The sequence below is a fragment of the Nycticebus coucang genome, chromosome 9, assembly GCF_027406575.1.
Source record: "Nycticebus coucang isolate mNycCou1 chromosome 9, mNycCou1.pri, whole genome shotgun sequence".
Taxonomy (NCBI): domain Eukaryota; kingdom Metazoa; phylum Chordata; class Mammalia; order Primates; family Lorisidae; genus Nycticebus; species Nycticebus coucang.
In genome coordinates, this window is record NC_069788.1 from 43,608,991 (window position 1) to 43,628,002 (window position 19,012).

The following is a 19,012-nucleotide window of genomic DNA, read 5'->3' on the forward strand; positions in this document are numbered from 1 at the left end:
CAGAGTGCTGGGATTACAGGCATGAGCCACCCCACCAGACCCCTTCAGTATTTTTTAGATTAATCTTTTTATTTTGAGATAATTATAGATTCACATGCACTTGCAAGAAACTACAAATAAAACCTGTCTCCCCTTTTCCCGGTTTCCCCAGTGGTAACATCTTGCAAAACTATAGTTCAGTCTCACAACCAGGATATTAACATTGCTACAGTCAAGATAGAGAACATTTCCATCAGCACAAGGATCCTTCATGTTGTCTTTTTTTTTTTTTTTTTTTTTACAGAGATTGGACTGGTAAAAGCACACCTTTTTTTTTTTTTTTTTTTTTTGAGACAGAATCTCACTTTGTCATCCTCAGTAGAGTGCTGTGGCATCAGAGCTCAGAGCAACTTCAAACTCTAGGGCTCAAGTGATTCTCTTGCCTCAGTCGCCCAAGTAACTGGGACCACAGGAGCCCGCCACACGCCCAGCTATTTTTAGAGATGGGGTCTTGGCTCATGAGCTCAGGTAATGCACCCGCCACAGACTCCCAGAGTGCTAGGATTACAGGTGTGAGCCACTGCGTCAGCTTCATGTTGTCATTTTATAGCCACCTCCACCTACTTCCTATCCCCATTCCTTCCTTAGTCACTGGCAACCACCAGTCTGTTCTTAACTTCTATAATTTTGTCAATAAGAAAGTTATATAAATGTAATATAGTATGCAACCCATCGGGATTGGCTTTTTTCACTCATCATAGTTCTCCGGAGATTCATACAAGTTGTTGTATCAGTTGTTCATAATACTTAATTGTTGAGTTAGTATTCTATGGTATGGATATACCACACTTCATTTAAACATTTACCCATTGAAGGATATCTGGATGGTTTCCAATTTGGGGCTTTTATTCATACAAATATAGGTGCTATGAGCATTCATGTGCAGGTTTTTTTAATGAACGTCAAGTCTTCATTTCTCTGTGATAACTGTCCAGAAACGCAATTACGGAGGTATATAGGAGTTGCATGTTTAGAATTTTAAGAAACTGCCAACCTGTATTCCAGAGTGGATGAATCATTTTACATTCCCACCAGCAATTAAAGAGTGATACAGCTGTTCTGTATCCTTACCAGCATTTGGTGTTGTCACGTTTTTTATTTTAGCCATTCTGATAGGCATATAGGATAACTCATTATGATTTTAGTTTGCATTTCTTTAATGGCTAATTATATTTAACATATTTTTGTGTGCTAATTTGCCATCTGTATATTTTCACAAAATGACTCTTCATGTCTTTTGTTCTAGGTAGATTGTTTGCATTTTTACTATTGAATTTTGAGGATTCTTTATATATTCTGGATACTAGTCCTTTTGTCTTTTGTGTTTTGCAAGTATTTTCTCCCACTCTGTAGGCTGTCTTTTCAACCTCTTAACAGAATCCTTTTTGCAAAAGTTTTTTATTTTGATAGTCTAGTTTTTAGTATTTTAGCCATTCTAAGAAGTATGTAATCATTGTTTTGTTTGTTTGCTTGTTTTGAGACAGAGCCTTACTATGTCACCCTCAGTAGAGTGCTGTTGCATCATAGCTCACAGCAACCTCAAACTCTTGGGTGTAAGTGATTCTCTTGCCTCGGCCTCCCAAGTACCTGGGATTGCAGGCACCTGCCACCACGCCCAGCTATTTTTTGGTTGTAGTTGTCATTGTTGTTTGGCAGGCCCGAGTTGGATTTGAACCTACCAGCTCTGGTGTATGTGGCTGGCCCCCTAGCCACTGAGCTACAGGCGCCGAGCCTCTTATCATTGTTTTAATTTGCATTTTCTGAATGGTTAATGAGGTTGAACATCTTTCATGTACTTATTTGCTATCCTCATGTCTCCTTTGCTGCAGTGCCTAGTCAAGTACTTTGCCCATTTGCCCATTTTCATTGGGATTTCTTTCTTCTCCCTCCCTCCCTTCCTTCCTACCTTCCTTCCTTCCCCATGTTGCCCAGGCTAGACTGCCATGGCAACAGCCTAGGTCAAAGCAACCTCAAACTGCTTGGCTCAAGCAATCCTCTTGCCTCATCCTCCCAAGTAGCTGGGACTACAGGTGTTTTCCACAATGCACAGCCTATTTTTGTATGTTTAGTAGAAATGGGGGCTCACTCTTGGTCAGGCTGGGCTCACTGTTGCTGGTCTTAAACTCCTGAGCTCAAGCCATCCTCTCACCTCAGCCTCCCAGAGTGTTAGGATTACAGTCATGAGCCACCATGCCTGGCCAAGGGATTTTTGTTTTCTTATTATTGATTTGTGAGATTCCTTATATGGTCTAGAAATAAGTCCCTTGTCAGATGTGTGATTTGCAAATACTTTTTCCCAGTCCATAGCTTATCTTTTTATTCTCTTGACAGTGTCTTTAGCAAACTATTATAATTTTTATGAAGCCTAGTTTGTCAATTATTTTTTCTTTTATATCCATTAAAAGCACTTTTGCTGTTATATATGCGACTTCTTCACCTAGTTCCCAGGTCACAAAGAATGTCTTTTAAACATCTTATATTTTTGTACTTTACATTTAGATCTATAATCCATTTTTAGTTAATCTTCATATAAGGTGTAAAGTTTAGGTCAAGGTTTTTCACTTAGGTGAAATTAGTGCAAGATTTTTTGTTGCATTTTCAACATAATTTTTAAAGAAGGCTATCTCAATGAATTGTTTTTGCACTTTTGTCGAAGATCAAACAGCCATATTTTTTGTGGGTCTATTTTAGAACTCTTTCTGTTCTGTTCCGTTGGTCTCTGTGTCTACTACTCCTTTGCAAATACCACATATCTTGGTTACTATATCTTTATAGAGAGACTTAAAACTAGGTAGTGTGATGGTGCCTGTGGCTCAAGGGGTAGGGCACCACCCCCATATGCCAGAGGTGGCAGGTTCAAACCCAGCCCTGGCCAAAAACTGCAAAAAAAAAAAAAAAAAAATTAGATAGTGTGATTCCTTTGACTTTTCAATTTTTTTTTAGCTGTTCTTTCACGTAAATTTTAGAATCAGCTTATCTATATCTATAAAAAAAATCCTGCTACATTAAATATATAGGTAATTTCAGGATAATTTATTATGTTGAGTCTTCTGATCAATGATTATGGTATATCTTTCCCTTTATTTAAGTTTCTTGATTTTTCTTTTTTTTTTTTTTTTTTTTGGCAGTTTGGCCGGTGTCGGGTTTGAACACACCACCCTGGGTTTATGGGGCCAGCACCCTACCCACTGAGTCACAGGCACCACCCTTAAGTTTCTTGATTTCTTTCATAAATCTTTTGTAGTTTTCAGCATATAGATCCTACATGTCTTATTATATTTATGGCTAAGTATTTCATGATGGAGTTTTCGATGGTAATTCATTTCCACTTGTTCATTGTTTGCATATAGAAATACAAGTAGAAATTTATATTTATGTGTTTATCTTGTATTCTCAAACTCATTGCCTGTTTCTAAGAATCTAAGAATAGATTCCCTGGGATTTACTACATTAACAATGGTAACACCTGTGAATGGGGACAGTTACATTTCTTTTTAATATGAGAGAAATTTTCTAACTTTTTATTGCTTATTTCATTGGCTAAAACACCCAATACTATGTTGAATGAGAGAGGTGAGGCTGGGCAGATGGCTTATGCCTATAATTCCAGCATTTTGGGAGGCCAGTGTGGGAGGAGTTCTTGTAGCCAGAAGTCAAAAGTGGTGAGAATAGACATTCTTGCCTTGTTCCTAATCTTAGATGGAAAACATTCAGTTTTCACCACTAAGTCTGTTAGCTATAGGATTTTCGTAAATATCCTTTGTAAAGTTGAGGAAGTTTTCATCTATTCTAGTTTGCTGACAATTTTTATCATAAGTGGATGTTGTATTTTGTGATTTTTCTGTGTCTATTGATATGACTATGTGACTTTCCTATTTAGATGATTAGTATGGTAGGTTACATTAATTGATTTTTTGAATATTAAACCAATCCTGCATTCCCAGAATGAAGGAGTACCTTTTAAAATTTACACTAAGGCACTGCATGTGCTAGTGGTATTCCTGCAAAAAAAGATGTGGCAGCTGTAAACCAAAATGAAAAAGCAGTGCAATACCAGGTCAATGCATGAAGTGGACATGGATGCAAGCTCCTATTCCAACTCTCTGTGCTCCAAAAATCCATTTAATGTATTGACCTTGGAGAGAGGATGTATTGGATATTAAACTGATTAGAACATATACTATGCTTGATCTTAGCCAAAAGGCTGAGAAGCAATAATGCGTTTTCTATATGTACATTACGTTTGACAATAAAAATGGGTATTACTAAATGAATTACTAAGAAAAGTAATTATGACAGTATAGTTTTTCAGAGATTGACAAGTAGTAATTAGGCCAGTGGAACATAAGAAAATCATACATACATGAATCACATGATTTGTATCACATACACATGTTACTATAAAGGCAGGATTTTTAATGATAAATAATGTGAAAAAATTAGTTTTTTCTATGGAGAAAACATTTTAGACCCCTACCTCACACTATACACAAAAATCTATTCCTGATAGATTAAAAACTTAAATGTAAAAGGTAAATCAATAAATTTTTTTTTTTTTTGAGATAGAGTCTCACTATGTCACCCTTGGTAGCGTGCTATGGCATCACAGCTCACAGCAACCTCAAACTCTTGGGCTTAAGCAATTCTCTTGCCTCAGCTTCCTAAGTAGCTGAGACTACAGGGGTCCACCACAACACCAGGCTATTTTTTGTTACAGTTGCCATTGCTGTTTAGCTGTCCTGGGCCAGGTTTGAACCTGCCACCTTTGGTGTATGTGGCTGGCGCCCTCACCACTGTGCTATGGACACTGAGCCAAGATTTTTTTGTAATAATATAGAATATGTTCATGACCTTGAGGTAGAAAAAATTTCTTTTTTTCCCAAACACTGTATGATTCCATTTATTTATTTATTTATTTGTTTATACAGAGTCTCACTCTGTTGCTCTGGGTAGAGTGCAGCAGCCCCACTCAAATCTTGGGCTTCAGCAATCCTCCTGTCTTGGCCTCCTAAGTAGCTGGAACTACAGGCACCCGCCGCAACACCCTGCTAGTTTTTTTCTATTTTTAGTAGAAACAGGGTCTTGCTCTTGCTCAAGCTGTTCTTGAACTTCTAAGCTCAAGCAATGTACCCACCTTGTCCTCGCAAAGTGCTTGGGTTACAGGCATGAGCCACCACTTGTACCCAGCCTTTTCTTTTTTTAAGATAATCTCACTCTGTTGCCCTGGGTAGAATGCCATGGCATCATAGCTTACAGCCACCTCAAACTCCTGGGCTCAAGTATTGTCTTACCTTAGTCTCTGGAGTAGCTGGGACTACAAGAATCCACCACAATGCTTGGATAATTTTTCTACTTTTAGTAGAGACAGAGTTTTGCTCTTGTTCAGACTGGTTTTGAGTTACTGAGCTCAAGCAATCCACCCACCTTGGCTTCCCAGAGTGCTAGGATTACAGGTGTGAGCCACTGTGCTCAGCCCTAGAGAAAGATTTCTTTGTTGTTGTTGTGTTTTGGGGGTATTTTTTTTTTGAGACAGAGTCTCACTTTGTCACTCTTGGTAGAGTGCTGTGGCATCATAACTCACAGCACCTCAAACTCTTGTCCTCAAGCGATCCTCTTGCCTCAGTTTTTCATTTTTAGTAGAGATGAGGTCTCACTCTTGCTCAGGCTGTTCTTGAACTCATGAGCTCAAGCATTTCACCTGCCTCAGCCTCCCAGAGTGCTAGGATTACAGGAATGAGCCACTGAGCCCTACTGAGAAAGATTTCTTAAGTAAAACACAAAAAACAAAAAGAAATGCCCCAGAGAAAAGATTGATAAATATGAATTAAGTAAAATGTAAGAACTCCTGGGGGGTGCCTGTGGCTTAAAGGAATAGGGTGCCAGCCCCATATGCCAGAGGTGGCAGGTTCAAACCCAGCCCAGGCCAAAAACTGCAAAAAAAAAAAAAAGTAAGAACTTCTGTCCTTATGAAGCCACTATAAAGACTGAAAAGCAAATCACAGAATGGTAAACAATATTAAAGTGTAAGATACAACACATATACACAGCAAAAGGCTTATTTATGATACATATATTCCTACAAATCCATAAAAATAACTAGATTTGGGAAGAACAGCACTTTGGAAGGTTGAGGTAAGATGATTGCTTGAGACTGGGAGTTCAAGATTAGCCTGGGCAACATTGCAAGACACCTGTACAAAATCTTTGGGGTTTTTTTCATTTTTTTTGAGGCAGAGTCTTACTTTGTCGCCCTCAATAGAATGCGGTGGTGTCATAGCTCACAGCAACCTCCAACTCTTGGGCTCAAGTGATTCTCTTGCCTCAGCCTCCCGAGTAGCTGGGACTACAGGCACCTGCCACAACACCTGGCTGTTTTAAGAGATGAGGTCTTGCTCTTGTTCAGGCTGGTCTCGAACCCATGAGCTCAAGCAATCCACCTGCCTCGGCCTTTGATTTTGAATCTTTGTTTTTAATTAGCTGAAGCAGGAGGATTGCTTGTGCTCACAAGTTCGAGAATAGCCTGAACAAGAGTGAGACCTCGTATCGCTACACTGCAGCCTGGGCAACAAAGTGAGGAGACCCTGTCTCTATTATGAAAAGTTAGATAAGGGTACTCAACATTATTAGTAATTAATGGAGTGGAAAATAAAATTGAAATGAGTTATCACCATACACACTAAAATTTAAAAATATGACAGTATCGTTTGCTAGCATATATGTGGACAAGGAGAACTGTCATACATTGCTGGTGAAAGTACAAATTGTACAAACATTTAAAAAACAGTTTGGCATTATCTAGTAAATGCCCAGAAGTTATAATTCAGGGTGTATAATTTTAAAGAACTTGTAAATCTGTGCACCAGGAGACTTGTACAAAAATATTCATAGTAGTATGATGTTACAAGATGAATAGTAGTATGAATGAAAAAAAACAGGATACCATGCAACCCTGGAGACAAAATATGGGGGAGATAGCCACCTTGGATTCTGATGGCTTCTTAGTTCTTCCATGATATCCATCGGGACCTTGGATATCATGATGAGGTCCAGCTGCCCTGCACAGCCTTTTAATAAATTTTCTATTTTGCATAAGCGAATTTGAATAGGTTTCCTGTTTCTAGCTATCAGTAGAGCCTTGCTTAGAAAAAAATGTGATAAAGGAGGGCAGTGCCTGTGGCTCAAAGGGGTAAGGCGCCAGCCCCATATGCCAGAGGTGGCGGGTTCAAACCCAGCCCTGGCCAAAAACCGCAAACAAACAAACAAAAAATGTGATAAAGGAACCTATAAATTTACAAAAGACATATCAACCAATGTAAGGACTGTATTTGGTTCCTGATTTAAACACACATATTATAAAACAAAGTACAATATGTAACAGCAAATGATAATTTTTTAAAGATCACCCAAAAATTCACCATAATACCTCTGGCTCAATGTCTCTCATAAGGTTGCAGTCAAACTGTCAGTCATCTCAAGGTTCTTCTGAGGATAGAGGAACTGCTTCTAGGCTCATTCATGTGACCATTGGCAGGCCTGGGTTCCTCCCCATGTCTTTAAGTGCTGCTTGAATGTCTTTACAAAATGGCAGCTGGCAGGATATGTGTGAGGCCCAATACAAATTAAAGTGCAGGGCCCCTAGTTAAAAAATTATTCAGAATTTCAAGTAAGCATTAAACCAAATGTGGAGCCTTTCCAAACTCAGGACTCTGTCTTGACTAGTAGGTCACATCTCACTGAAGCCAACTCTGGCTGAGATAGCTAGCTAGACAGCAACCAATATGGAGCCCACAGTCTTCTTTCAACCTAATCTCAGAAGTGATGTCCCATCATTTTTGTTACAGTGTATCCCTTTGAAGCAAGTTAGCAGGTCCATCCCACAACTATAGAAGGGCAAGAATACCAAATGACCATTGTGGATCATCTTAGAGACCTTCTACCACAGCAATCATTCATGAGATAATAAGGGAAATTTGAACATTGAGTGGATAATGATGATATTGTATTTAAATTAAAAGGGATATCATCTTTTAGAGATACTACCTGAAATATCTACAGATGAAATAATTTAATGTCTTGGATTTGCTTCAAAATAACATAGGGTAGGAGAAAAGTAGGGCATGACTTAGCCATGGGTTGACCAGTATCAAAGTGTATGAAAGGTACATAGGAATTCAATATTCTCTATTTCTGTTTATGTTTGAAACTTCCCATAAAAGAGACTTGCTTTTATTTTTTATTTTTTATTTTTTTTTTGTAGAGACAGAGTCTCACTCTATGGCCCTCAGTAGAGTGCCGTGGCCTCACACAGCTCACAGCAACCTCCAACTCCTGGGATTAGGTGATTCTCTTGCCTCAGCCTCCCGAGTAGCTGGGACTACAGGCGCCTGCCACAACGCCCGGCTAATGCTTTTCTTTTTTAAAAAATAATATATGCGTATATAGTTTTAAATTTAAGATTAATATGGGGGTACATAAAATTAGGTTACATAGTTTGCTTTTGTAAGGTGAAAGTCTGGTTCATATATGTGTCCTTCACCCAGGAAATGTCCAATATATCATGCAATGTACCTGTTGGATGGGAATTTATCCAACCCCTTGCCCATCCCCCATACTTGAATTTCATTGAGTTTCTCTCTCATGTGAGCATGTAGGTATTAATCTACTAGTTCCGATTAAACGTGTGATGTTTGTTTTTTCATACTTATGATACTTTACTTAGGAGAATGGTCTCCAATTCCATCCAGGTTGTTAATAACAATACAAAATCTTTATCTTTTTTATGGCTGAATAATATTGTATATTGTATATATACCATAGTTTCATGGATTGAAAGGCCCTTGGGTTATTTCCACATCTTTGTGCATTGCAAATTGTGTTGCTATAAACATTCATGTGCAAATGTCTTTATGATAAAATAAGACTTGCATTTCTAAGATAATAAACTGGTTCACTAAATTCATAACTAAATTTGAATGAGTATATTAGTATGATGTAAGTTGAGGACAGGCCCTCAGGGCAGAAGGTGGTGGTTTGAAACGTCAAAAAGATGACACCAGCCAGACCTGGTGGCTAATGCCTGTAATCCTAGCACTCTGTGAGACTGAGAAGGGAGGATGGCTTGAGCTTAGAAGTTCAAGACCAGTCTGAGCAAGAGCAAGACCCCATCTGTACTAAAATTGGAAAAAAATTAGCTGGTGTGGTAGCTATAGTTCCAGCTACTGAGGAGGCTAAGGCAGGAGGATGACTGGAGCCCAGGAATTTGAGGTTGCTGTGAGCTGTGATGATGCCATTGCACTCTACCCAAGGCAACAGAGCAAGACCCTGTCTCAAAAGAAAAAAAAAAATGTCACCATGTATCTTAATCCATTTGCATCAACATTTCTAAATTCTCACAGTGCTTCCCAGAAATGAAAGTATGTATTGAAAAGGGAGCTGAAGGAAGAGGTTAGAGTGAATGGTATGCGGAAGAGAAGAAACACACACCAACTTTGAGTCAAGTCATTTAAGTGCAATTCTTGCCTTGTTCTTCAGTTTTATCTTCAGTCTTGGAGAATTCCCAGAACCTTCTTGTGCTAGACTAGGGCTGGGACAAGAGCTGCTTCTAAGCTGTTGGAATTAGATGTCTATTGCTGCAGTATTTACTTTCCATGTTTAGCATTAAAACCTCAGTGAGAGTTGTTCCAGCCTATGATACAGAACTGAGGTGTAAAAGCATGTGGCAAAATAGAAGGAAACTAAAGGAGATGATAAAAAGTATGAATGAAGGGCTGTATGTCAAGGGATACTATTACTCAGTTGGCTATACACATGGATCATTTAGATCTTAAATATGCTTTGCAGTTTTTATTTAAGATGCCTTTTAAAATCCAAGCTACCTTTTCTTAAATCATCTTTCTTTTCAGGCCTGACGCTTAGTTTGCTGACAAGGCAACTGGTTCCTCCTCTCAATGTCACTTATGCAGCTTTCTGTTCTTCAGTAATTTATGCAATCTTTGGATCATGTCATCAAATGTCCATTGGTGAGTTCAGTACTGAAATACACAGGAGGTTGATGGAGTTTCACCTCTATCATTTAGTTATTGCTAAGGAACCCAATATTAAAGTATCTTTAGGCTGGGCACAGTGGCTCACATCGGTAATTCCAGCTGTTTGGGAAGCCAAGGTGGGTGATTACTTGAGGTTGAAGTTCAAGGCCAGCCTGAGCAACATAATGAGACTCCCCCATCCCTACTAAAAATAGAAAAATTAGCTGGGCATTAGTGGGCATATCTGTAGTCCCAGCTACTTGGGAGGCTGAGGCAGGAGGATCTCTTGAACCCAAGAATTTGAGATTGTTGTGAGCTAGAATCATGCCACTGCCCTCATGCCCAGGCAACAAAGTGAGACCTTGTCTCAAGTAACAACAATAACAACTATCTTTAAGATAAAAAGAAAGGAGGCAGAAGATGGACATTCCATCCATATGGTTAGTGGTCAGATTGTAGAACTAAATACTTCTCCTAGGGTGAAGTGTTTTTTTTTTTTTGATACAGAATTTCACTATGTTGCCCTTGGTAGAGTGCTGTGGCATCACAGCTCTCAGCAACCTCAAACTCTTGGACTTAAGTGATTCTCTTGCTTCAGCCTCCCAAGTAGCTGGGACTATAGGTGCCTGCCACAATGCCCGGCTATTTTTTTGTTACAGTTGTTTAGTTGGCCCAGGCCAGGTTCAAACCCACCCTCGGTGTATGTGGCTGGCGCTGTAACCACTGTGCTATGGGGGCTAAGCCTTCTGTCTCATTTTTAATGTCACCACAAAAAAAAAAAAAAAAGCAGGCCAGCAAGATGTTTTCCAGAGGAATAAGAGAGTGGAAGTATTTTCCTTGTTGAAATTGCCACATGTTGGAATCCGACTGCCCTCAATGCAAAAGATCCAGAAATGACTTTGCCAATACTCCTAGATCTATCTTGCAACTGTACCCATGATAACCTAACTCCATGGGGCTGATTTATAATGCAGCATGCCAGCTTCTTTACAATGAGAAAATGTTGTCATTGTAATCAAAACACTAAAGTCCATGAGATAAGTACTTTCCTTCCCTGAGTCAAAAGTCCATCTACTAATTTATAATTAGTAATGACTATTTCAAAGACCATACTTGTTAAAAGTTGATATTTATTCAATGAGATGCCTTTTGCTGGGCTTCCCCCACTGAGCCAACATTGACCACTCTGACTTGCACACTCTTTCTCCTAATATATTTTGTATTATTCGGTCTGATAAGCATCCCATCCTTGTAGATGTGACATGCTACTCTGCCTTATTTAAGAACAGTGTTACATACATTTATTCAAATCCATTATGTGTTCATTTTACATTTGAACACCAAGAGAATAATTTTCTTCCCAAATTTGTAAGTTTCTTGGGCACCTCACAGTTATTTACAAAGACTGATAATAAAGCTGTTAGAGTTTTGTGTCTGTTAGGTAACTTTAAAGGTAAGATTTGCCTTTGCTCCTATATGTGTGTATGTCAATATGAGGAGTTAATGAAATAATGTTTGAAACAGGTTTAGCTCAGTGTCATCTTGCATGTAGTAAATCCTTTGAAAGTGTTGGGTATTATTTTTCTTCCAGTTGTTATTAATCAGCATTGTTTTCTGATCTTTTCACTACCATCCCACTTTTAAAGAGCAGACACAACAGCAGAACCAGACACCTATTTCTCTTTCCATCCCATGCCAAATGCCCCCAAACAAAGAGACTAAATACTTGAACCACCAACATCTAAATTCTGTGACAATATGTGCAGTCACAGTTCTCTTTCCTGCTTTATCACTTCTCGATGGCCACTTTCAATTAAGAAAAGTTCTTCAAATCAAGGACAATACAAAATCAGACCATGCCTTGCTTTGTCAATATCCATCAGTTTACCTGGACTGGAAACCTCACCTCCTGCCTCTGACATCTTCTCCCATAGGTTCCTTCTTCCTTTTCAGCGCTCTGATGATCAATCTTCTGAAAGTGAGCCCATTCAACAGCGGTCACCTGATCTTGGGAACTTTCATCAAAGAAGACTTTTCTGCCCCCTACTACTTTACCAGCTATAATAAATCCTTAAGCGTGGTAGCAACCACAACTTTTCTGACTGGGATTATTCAGGTAGGATCTGAACTTCTGAACCCCTGAAAAAGAACTGAGTAAAGGGGGTATAAAGAGACCCCTTCCTTTAATTGCTTCCTTGATCTGTTGTGATACATCTGGAACTCCAGTGATTTATTTTTTAGAAACTTGTAGGATGTGTGGGATAAGCTATCTCCTTGGTGGCAAAACTTCTCCCTCCTCAGAAATCATCCCCCATTGATTTAGGATGAGATACTGAACACTCTCATCAGTCCCTTCTTCTCTAAGACAAAGAAGGGTCCTAGGGACTATGCTCCAGAGTTCCATTCCTGATTTTACCTTTTTAAAAATTAATTTATATTCTTTCACTAAGAATATCTTCATAGGCTCACATAGTATACTTTGAGCTAGTAACCATTAGGGTCAGACCTGGGATCCTTTTTCTGCATTGATGGGGGCCACAGCTAAAGGACAATAACATAATGATTTATTAAAATCCAAAACTTAGTTTGGCAGTGTCTTTAATTTTCCTCTGAGAGCCTCCCACATTTTCCAGCATTTTTTCTCTTTCTTCCCAACTAACCTATTCTACAGCTGATTTTTCATTGATCCCCTGGGACTGTATTTCATTGGGGAAGGATTTTCTGGAAGCCTACAAAGGCAGACTATCATGGTGGGCTCCAGCCCTGACACTTATGAGCTGTACGAACTTCAGTAAACTTGGCCCTTTGTGGGCCTCAGTTTCCTCATTTGTAAAGGGGGAGTAATATTTGTTTTCAGTGTTCTTATGAGGATTGAGAAAATGCATGCAAAGTACTCAGCCCAGAGCTTGTCACATAGTAAGCATCAATAAAGTATACTTACTAAATACTGGGAAATGAATTTGGTATTTAAAGAGAAACCAAAAATAAAAAAAGAAGATAGAATTCCTGTGGTTAAGAAGTTCAATCTTGTGGGAGAATACAAAATACAAGCAACATGTCAGCAACCTACTAATTATCTAAGTGGACTCAGACATGTTTTCTTCCCCCCTTCAAACCTCAGCTTTTTTTCATCTAAAGAAGGAGGGGACATTCCATTTCCAGGAAGATGGAATAGCTATATTTTTCCCTATTCTTTCTGCTAAGTACAACTAAAAATGTTGGACACGATGCATAAAATAAAACGAGACTCTAAAAGATGATGAGAAGGGCAGAATGGCTTGAAATTTCAAGACCCAAGGAATGACACTGTGATGATTTCTTTGGGTTTTCTTTTTGCCTCATATACGTAGGCATAGAGCTGAAGAAGCCAAAAACTCAAAATGCTAACAAGACATGGACAAAAAAAAAAAAATTTTTTTTCACAACAAAAAGTTGCTTTTGTTTTTTGTTCATGTTATCCACACAGGTAAAAAGCCTGCTTTTCTATAGCCACAGGACAAGAAAAGGCTAGCAAAACTAAAAACATTTAGACAATAAATAACTCCAGCCGAAGTCAAGGGGAAAAAAACCACAGCTGGTTATTACCTCCACCCAGGCCAACAAAAGCCATATGAGGAGCCTAGACTTCCACCTTCACCCAGCTATAAGATGCCCAACCTCCCTGTTTGGATGGTAGCAGAGAAAGCTAAATAGGGAGTCAAAACTCTCATTCCTGGAAGAGGCCTAGTGAAGATCCAGGTGTTTCCCCACCCTGCAGCAGTAAGGAGGCCAACCTTCCTCTGCTTTGGTGTCAGTGGAGGCCGTGTGGGAAGAAGTAAAGGCATTCCTGCCTCTCTCAGCCAAAGTGGTATCAATGGGAGGCCTAGTTGGGAACCAGAACATTCAGCTTTGTTCAGCAATAATGAAGAATTCCTATTGCCTCTAGTGTCAGTAAGGGCCAAATGGGGAACCTGGACTTCTGTCTCTACCCGGAAGTAACAAGGTGGCATCCTCCCCTTCTCCCCAGAACTTTGTCAAAAAATAAACTAGCAGGCTGGACCTGGTGGCTCACGCCCATAATCTCCGCACTTTGGGAGGCTGAGGTGGGAGGATTCCTGGACGCCAGGAGTTCAAGAACGGCATGGAGAAGATAGAGAACTCCCATCTTTACAAAAAAAAAAAAAAAATTATTATCCGGGCGTGGTGGCTGTCACCTGTAGTCCCAGCTACTCAGGAAGCTATAGCAAGAGCAATCGCTGGCGCCCTGGAGTTCGAGACTGCAGTGAGTTATGATGCTCTGCATTCCACACTCTGGGTGACAGAGCGACACCCTGCCTCAAATTAAAAATAAAATGGAATAAGAAATCTGGGAAAGGGGCAGTACTTCCGGGTAGTAGCGAGGGTCCCTCGCCTATGGGGGGGCCTGCGGCGACAGCAGCCATGGGGGCGCACCTGGCTCGCTACTATCGGGCAATTCCTCGGTGGAGCCCGACTCCCTGTGGACGCCCACCTTCCTGCCAGACTTCGGCTTCCCCGAGCGCAAGGAGTGCGAGGTGGTGGCCACGCACTAGGAGATGAAGCACGCGCAGCTGCAGCTCCAGCAGCGGCGCAGCTGCGCCCACTACTGGTCGCAGCTCAAGTGCAAGCGCGACAGCTTCCCCAGCCTCCTAGCCTGCCAGCACCAGCACCTCCACTGCGTGACGCGCATAAAGGAGTTTGAACCAGAGCAGAGGGACGCAGAGGTTGCCGGGGTGGGAGAGGTGAGTCTGGAGAGGTGAGGGGTCCCCACCCTTGGACCAGACAGAGAAATAAACGCCTCCAAGGAGGGAGGGAGGGGGAGAGAGAGCGAGACAGAAACTGAACTAGGTAATAATAATAGAGACTGTTCTAGGCACTTTACCTGCATTACTTCATTTGATCCTCACAACTCTTTATGCGGATAAGCTATTACTGTGATCTTTACTTTAAGGAAACAAGGCAGAGAAAGGTTAAGTAAATTGCCCAAAGTCATACAGTCAGTGAGACAGATGCCAACTGGGATTCAGTTTCAGTTGTCTGCCCCCAGAATCTATGCTCCAGGTCACCTTGAAGTACAAAATAATATTTATAAAAGTGAAGAGTTAAGTGCTGAAAGAACATGAAGTAAAGGAACAACGTTTAGTTGCATTGAGTTGTCTGGGAAGGAAACAGCTATTTATTGTGCCCCACCTTTCATTCATTCAACATTTAGTATGGGCTTTCTGTAAGAGTGGCCGGTAGGTTTCACCTCATAGGTTAGCTCTGACTGATTGGGCAATGGCTGCCTAGAATATTATGTTAATGTTAATACTGAATCTGATGCCACACCACCATGGGGAAAAAAGAGTCCTATGGTAATTGAAGATATTTGCCTTTTGCAGGAAAGGTGGAAGGAAAGGATGGCATGAAAATGATATGTATTTTTTATCTATCACTGTTTTCACATGTGAAGTAGTTGTTTTACATGTGTTATGTAATTTAATCCATAGAAAACACTGTGTATTATTAGTCACATTTTGAAGATAAGGAAACTGAGGCGCAGAGAGTTACCTTGTCCACACTCCCATAGACAGTGAATGGCAGGGCCCAGGCTGACGCCAGGTTCTCCAACGCTGGGAACCATGCTTTCAGCACACCTCTCTAAGGAGAAGAATTTTATAGAGCTCTTGAAAGAGAGAATGCACACGAACTGGCAGAAATGGGGAAAAAAAAAAAAAGAGGACTTTGTGGGTTAAGCATAGAAATAGGAATCAGCCAATTAAACAAAAACTATGAGGCAGATTGGCCTGACTATATAGTATAGCAGCAATGACAAGAGATTAAGTGGTTCTTGGCTGATGACAAACTTTGAAGCAAAAGCTTTTAAAGCCAAAAGATGTATTGGTTCTAAATTGTTTGTTTTCTGAGAGCAATGGAGAGTGAAGTGGTAACAGTAGTAGGCTCTAAGACTACCATTTTGTTCTTTCCCCCACATACTGAATTGTCTTCACTGGGATTTACCAATTTTCTAACCTACTCTCTGAAGGGGATTGGGGGCTGGGCGTGGTGGCTCATGCGTAATCCTAGCACTCTGGGAGGTCGAGGCAGGTGGATTGCTTGAGCTCACGGGTTCGAGACCAGCCTGAGCAAAAATTGAGACCCTGTCTCTACTAAAAGAAAAACTCAGGCAAGAGGATCGTTTGAGTCCAAGAGTTGGAGGTTGCTGTGAGCTATGACGCCATGGCACTATGAGCTGTGATGCCACAGCACTCTACCCAGGGTGACAGCTTGAGCTCTACCTCCAAAAAAAAAATGAAGGGGGTTGGGACTCATCCTCTAGCCATGGATTTTCTAATTGTGTTACTGGTTGTGCCCAGAATCCCTTGTTTCTTATCTACCCACTATGAAGAATGATAGCAGGCAACAAAGCAAAGGTAGAAAAAGGACTGTCTTGCAAGCTGAAAGGAAGGGAAAGTACACTTCACAGGGCAGGAGCAGGCCTTTGTCCACCAGGACTCTGGCCTGGCTGCTTAGAGTCTCTAGGCTTTTATTGTTTTCATCCAGTGAGGAAGTGCCACATTATTTGAATTGTCCAATGGAGTACCAAGAACTAGTGAGGGTGGATTTCCTCCTTTTATAGTCTCCTTTTATGGATATGTCATGGTATCTATCCCTAATTCTCTCAAGTTCACTTTGAATTCTCGAGATATTTCAAGAGAGTCCCACAAAAATTCCCTTTATCTTTCTTCACACTCGCACTCAGTTCACTTGCCTCCTCTCTTCTCGCTCATATCTAACTTAGCTACCTACTCCAACAATTGTGCTTTTTATTATAAAAGTTAATCATCGAGTGCTGCCAATACCCTGGTGGAGACGCTGGGGTCAACATCAGATTTGAAATATTTAAAGTGGATATAAAACTATTTCAGCAATGCAGACAATTAAGTGCGTTGTGGTAGGCGATAATGCTGTTGGTAAAACACGTCTCCTGATATCCTATACAACAAACAAATTTCCATCTGAATATGTTCCAACTGTTTTTGACAACTATGCAGTCACAGTTATCATTGTGGAGAGCCATATACTCTTGAACTTTCTGATACTGCAGGGCAAGAGGATTATGACAGATTATGATCACTGAGTTTTCCACAAACAGATGTATTTCTAGCCTTTTTTCAGTGGTCTCTCCATCTTCATTTGAAAATGTGAAAGAAAAGTGGGTGCCTGAGATAACTCACCATTGTCCAAAGACTCCTTTCTTGCTTGTTGAGACCCAAATTGATCTCAGAGATGACTCTTACTATTGAAAAACTTGCCAAGGATAAATAGAAACCTATCACACCAGAGACTGCTGAAAAGCTGGCCCCTGACCTGAAGGCTGTCAAGTAAGTGGAGTGTTCTGCACTTACACAGACAGGCCTAGAGAATGTATTTGACAAAGCAATATTGGCTGCCCTGGAATCTCCAGAACCCAAAGAAGAGCCACAGGTGTGTGCTGCTGAACATCTCTCCAGAGCCCTTTCTGCATAGCTGGTGTCGGCATCATACTAAAAGCAACTTTTAAATCAAACTAAAGATTAAAAATTAAAATTTGTTTTTGCAATAATGACAAATGCCCTGCACTTGCCCACATGAAATCGTGTCAGAGAAGGCCCCTAGGTATAGCCCTCTCTTTCCCCTCCCAATACTAGTTAATTTGGAGTAATTGTGTATTATCAGAAAAGTGATCAGTACTAGTTTTTGTTTTGTTGTTTCAAAAAAAAGTTTTTTTGTTTTTTTTTTTAAAGCAAGGTATGCTTGTGATGACTCTGTAATAGACTGATTTGAATTGTTGAAGCTGCTCCCTAGTTCCACTCTGGAGAGTAATCTGGGACATCTTAATGTCCTTTTTTTCCCCCCTTCTGTTTTTGGTATGCATGTTTTTTTTTTTTTTTTTTTGTAGAGACAGAGTCTCACTTTATCACCCTTGGTAGAGTGCTGTGATGTCACAGCTCACAGCAATCTCCAGGTCTTGGGCTTAGGCGATTCTCTTGCTTCAGCTTCCTGAGTAGCTGGGACTACAGGTGCCCCCCACAACATCCGGCTACTTTTTTTGCAGTTTGGCCGGGTGCTGGGTTTGAACCCACCACCATCAGTATATGGGGCTGGCACCCTACCCACTGAGCCATAGGAACCGTCCGTGTGATTTGTTTTTTAGTGCTTTTTTTTTTTTAATTCTTTAACCAGTGGACAGCCCTTAAGGGGAAGAGGATGGATTGATTCCACATTCCACTTTTTAGATCTAGTTTAGAAAACATGTTCCCCATGGTGCTCTTAGGAAGGAGTATAGTAAATGAATGCCTCATTTAATAACATACTCCTTTTTGGTTTTTATCTATTTATTTTTTTTTTTTTTTGGCTGGGGCCAGGTTCAAACCCACCACCTCAGGTATGGGGCCGGTGCCCTTGAGCCACAGGCACCACCCCCTTTTTGGTTTTTTTGAGATAGAGTATCACTATGTCGCCCTTGGTAGAGTGCTGTGGCATCACAGTTCACAGTAACTTCAAACTCTTGGGCTTAAGCAATTCTCTTGCTTCAGCCTCCCAAGTAGCTAAGACTACAGGTGCCCGCCACAATGCCTGGCTATTTTGTTGTTGTTGTTGTTGTTGCCATTGTTGTTTAGCAGTCCTGGGCCAGGTTCGAACCCACTGGCCACGGTGCATGTGGCCAGCACCCTAAGCACTGAGCTACAGGCATAAGCCAACATACTCCTTTTTGAAAGTTGCCTTTTCTCTCCACCCCTGAGTAGATCCAGTATTTGATGAAAGTCATGGAACCTGTCTTGCCCCTCCTCTTTTCTAGGATGCACTATATATGTGACTATGACTTTTAAGGAAATTTGTTTGCCATTTGCTGATTTTTTTGGAAGTTGATTTCTTCTTTTTTTTTTTTTTTTTGAGACAGAGCCTCAAGCTGTTGCCCTGGGTAGAGT

The 19,012-nt window shown here is 40.5% G+C and overlaps 1 protein-coding gene and 1 pseudogene across 4 annotated transcripts in view; one reads left to right on the forward strand and one right to left on the reverse strand.

Moving 5' to 3' along the window:
* SLC26A8 (solute carrier family 26 member 8) overlaps positions 1-19,012 on the forward strand; it is an 82,541-nt gene that overhangs the window by 15,108 nt on the left and 48,421 nt on the right. For 3 of the 4 annotated variants that reach the window (XM_053603804.1, XM_053603805.1, XM_053603806.1), the window contains exons 4-5: positions 9,942-10,058; positions 11,999-12,180. In XM_053603804.1, coding sequence (XP_053459779.1) covers positions 9,942-10,058; positions 11,999-12,180 — 299 coding nt within the window. The remainder of the gene's footprint in view (positions 1-9,941; positions 10,059-11,998; positions 12,181-19,012) is intronic. The other variant, XM_053603808.1, reaches the window with a different exon arrangement.
* Positions 4,054-4,255, reverse strand: LOC128595287 (uncharacterized; annotated as a pseudogene).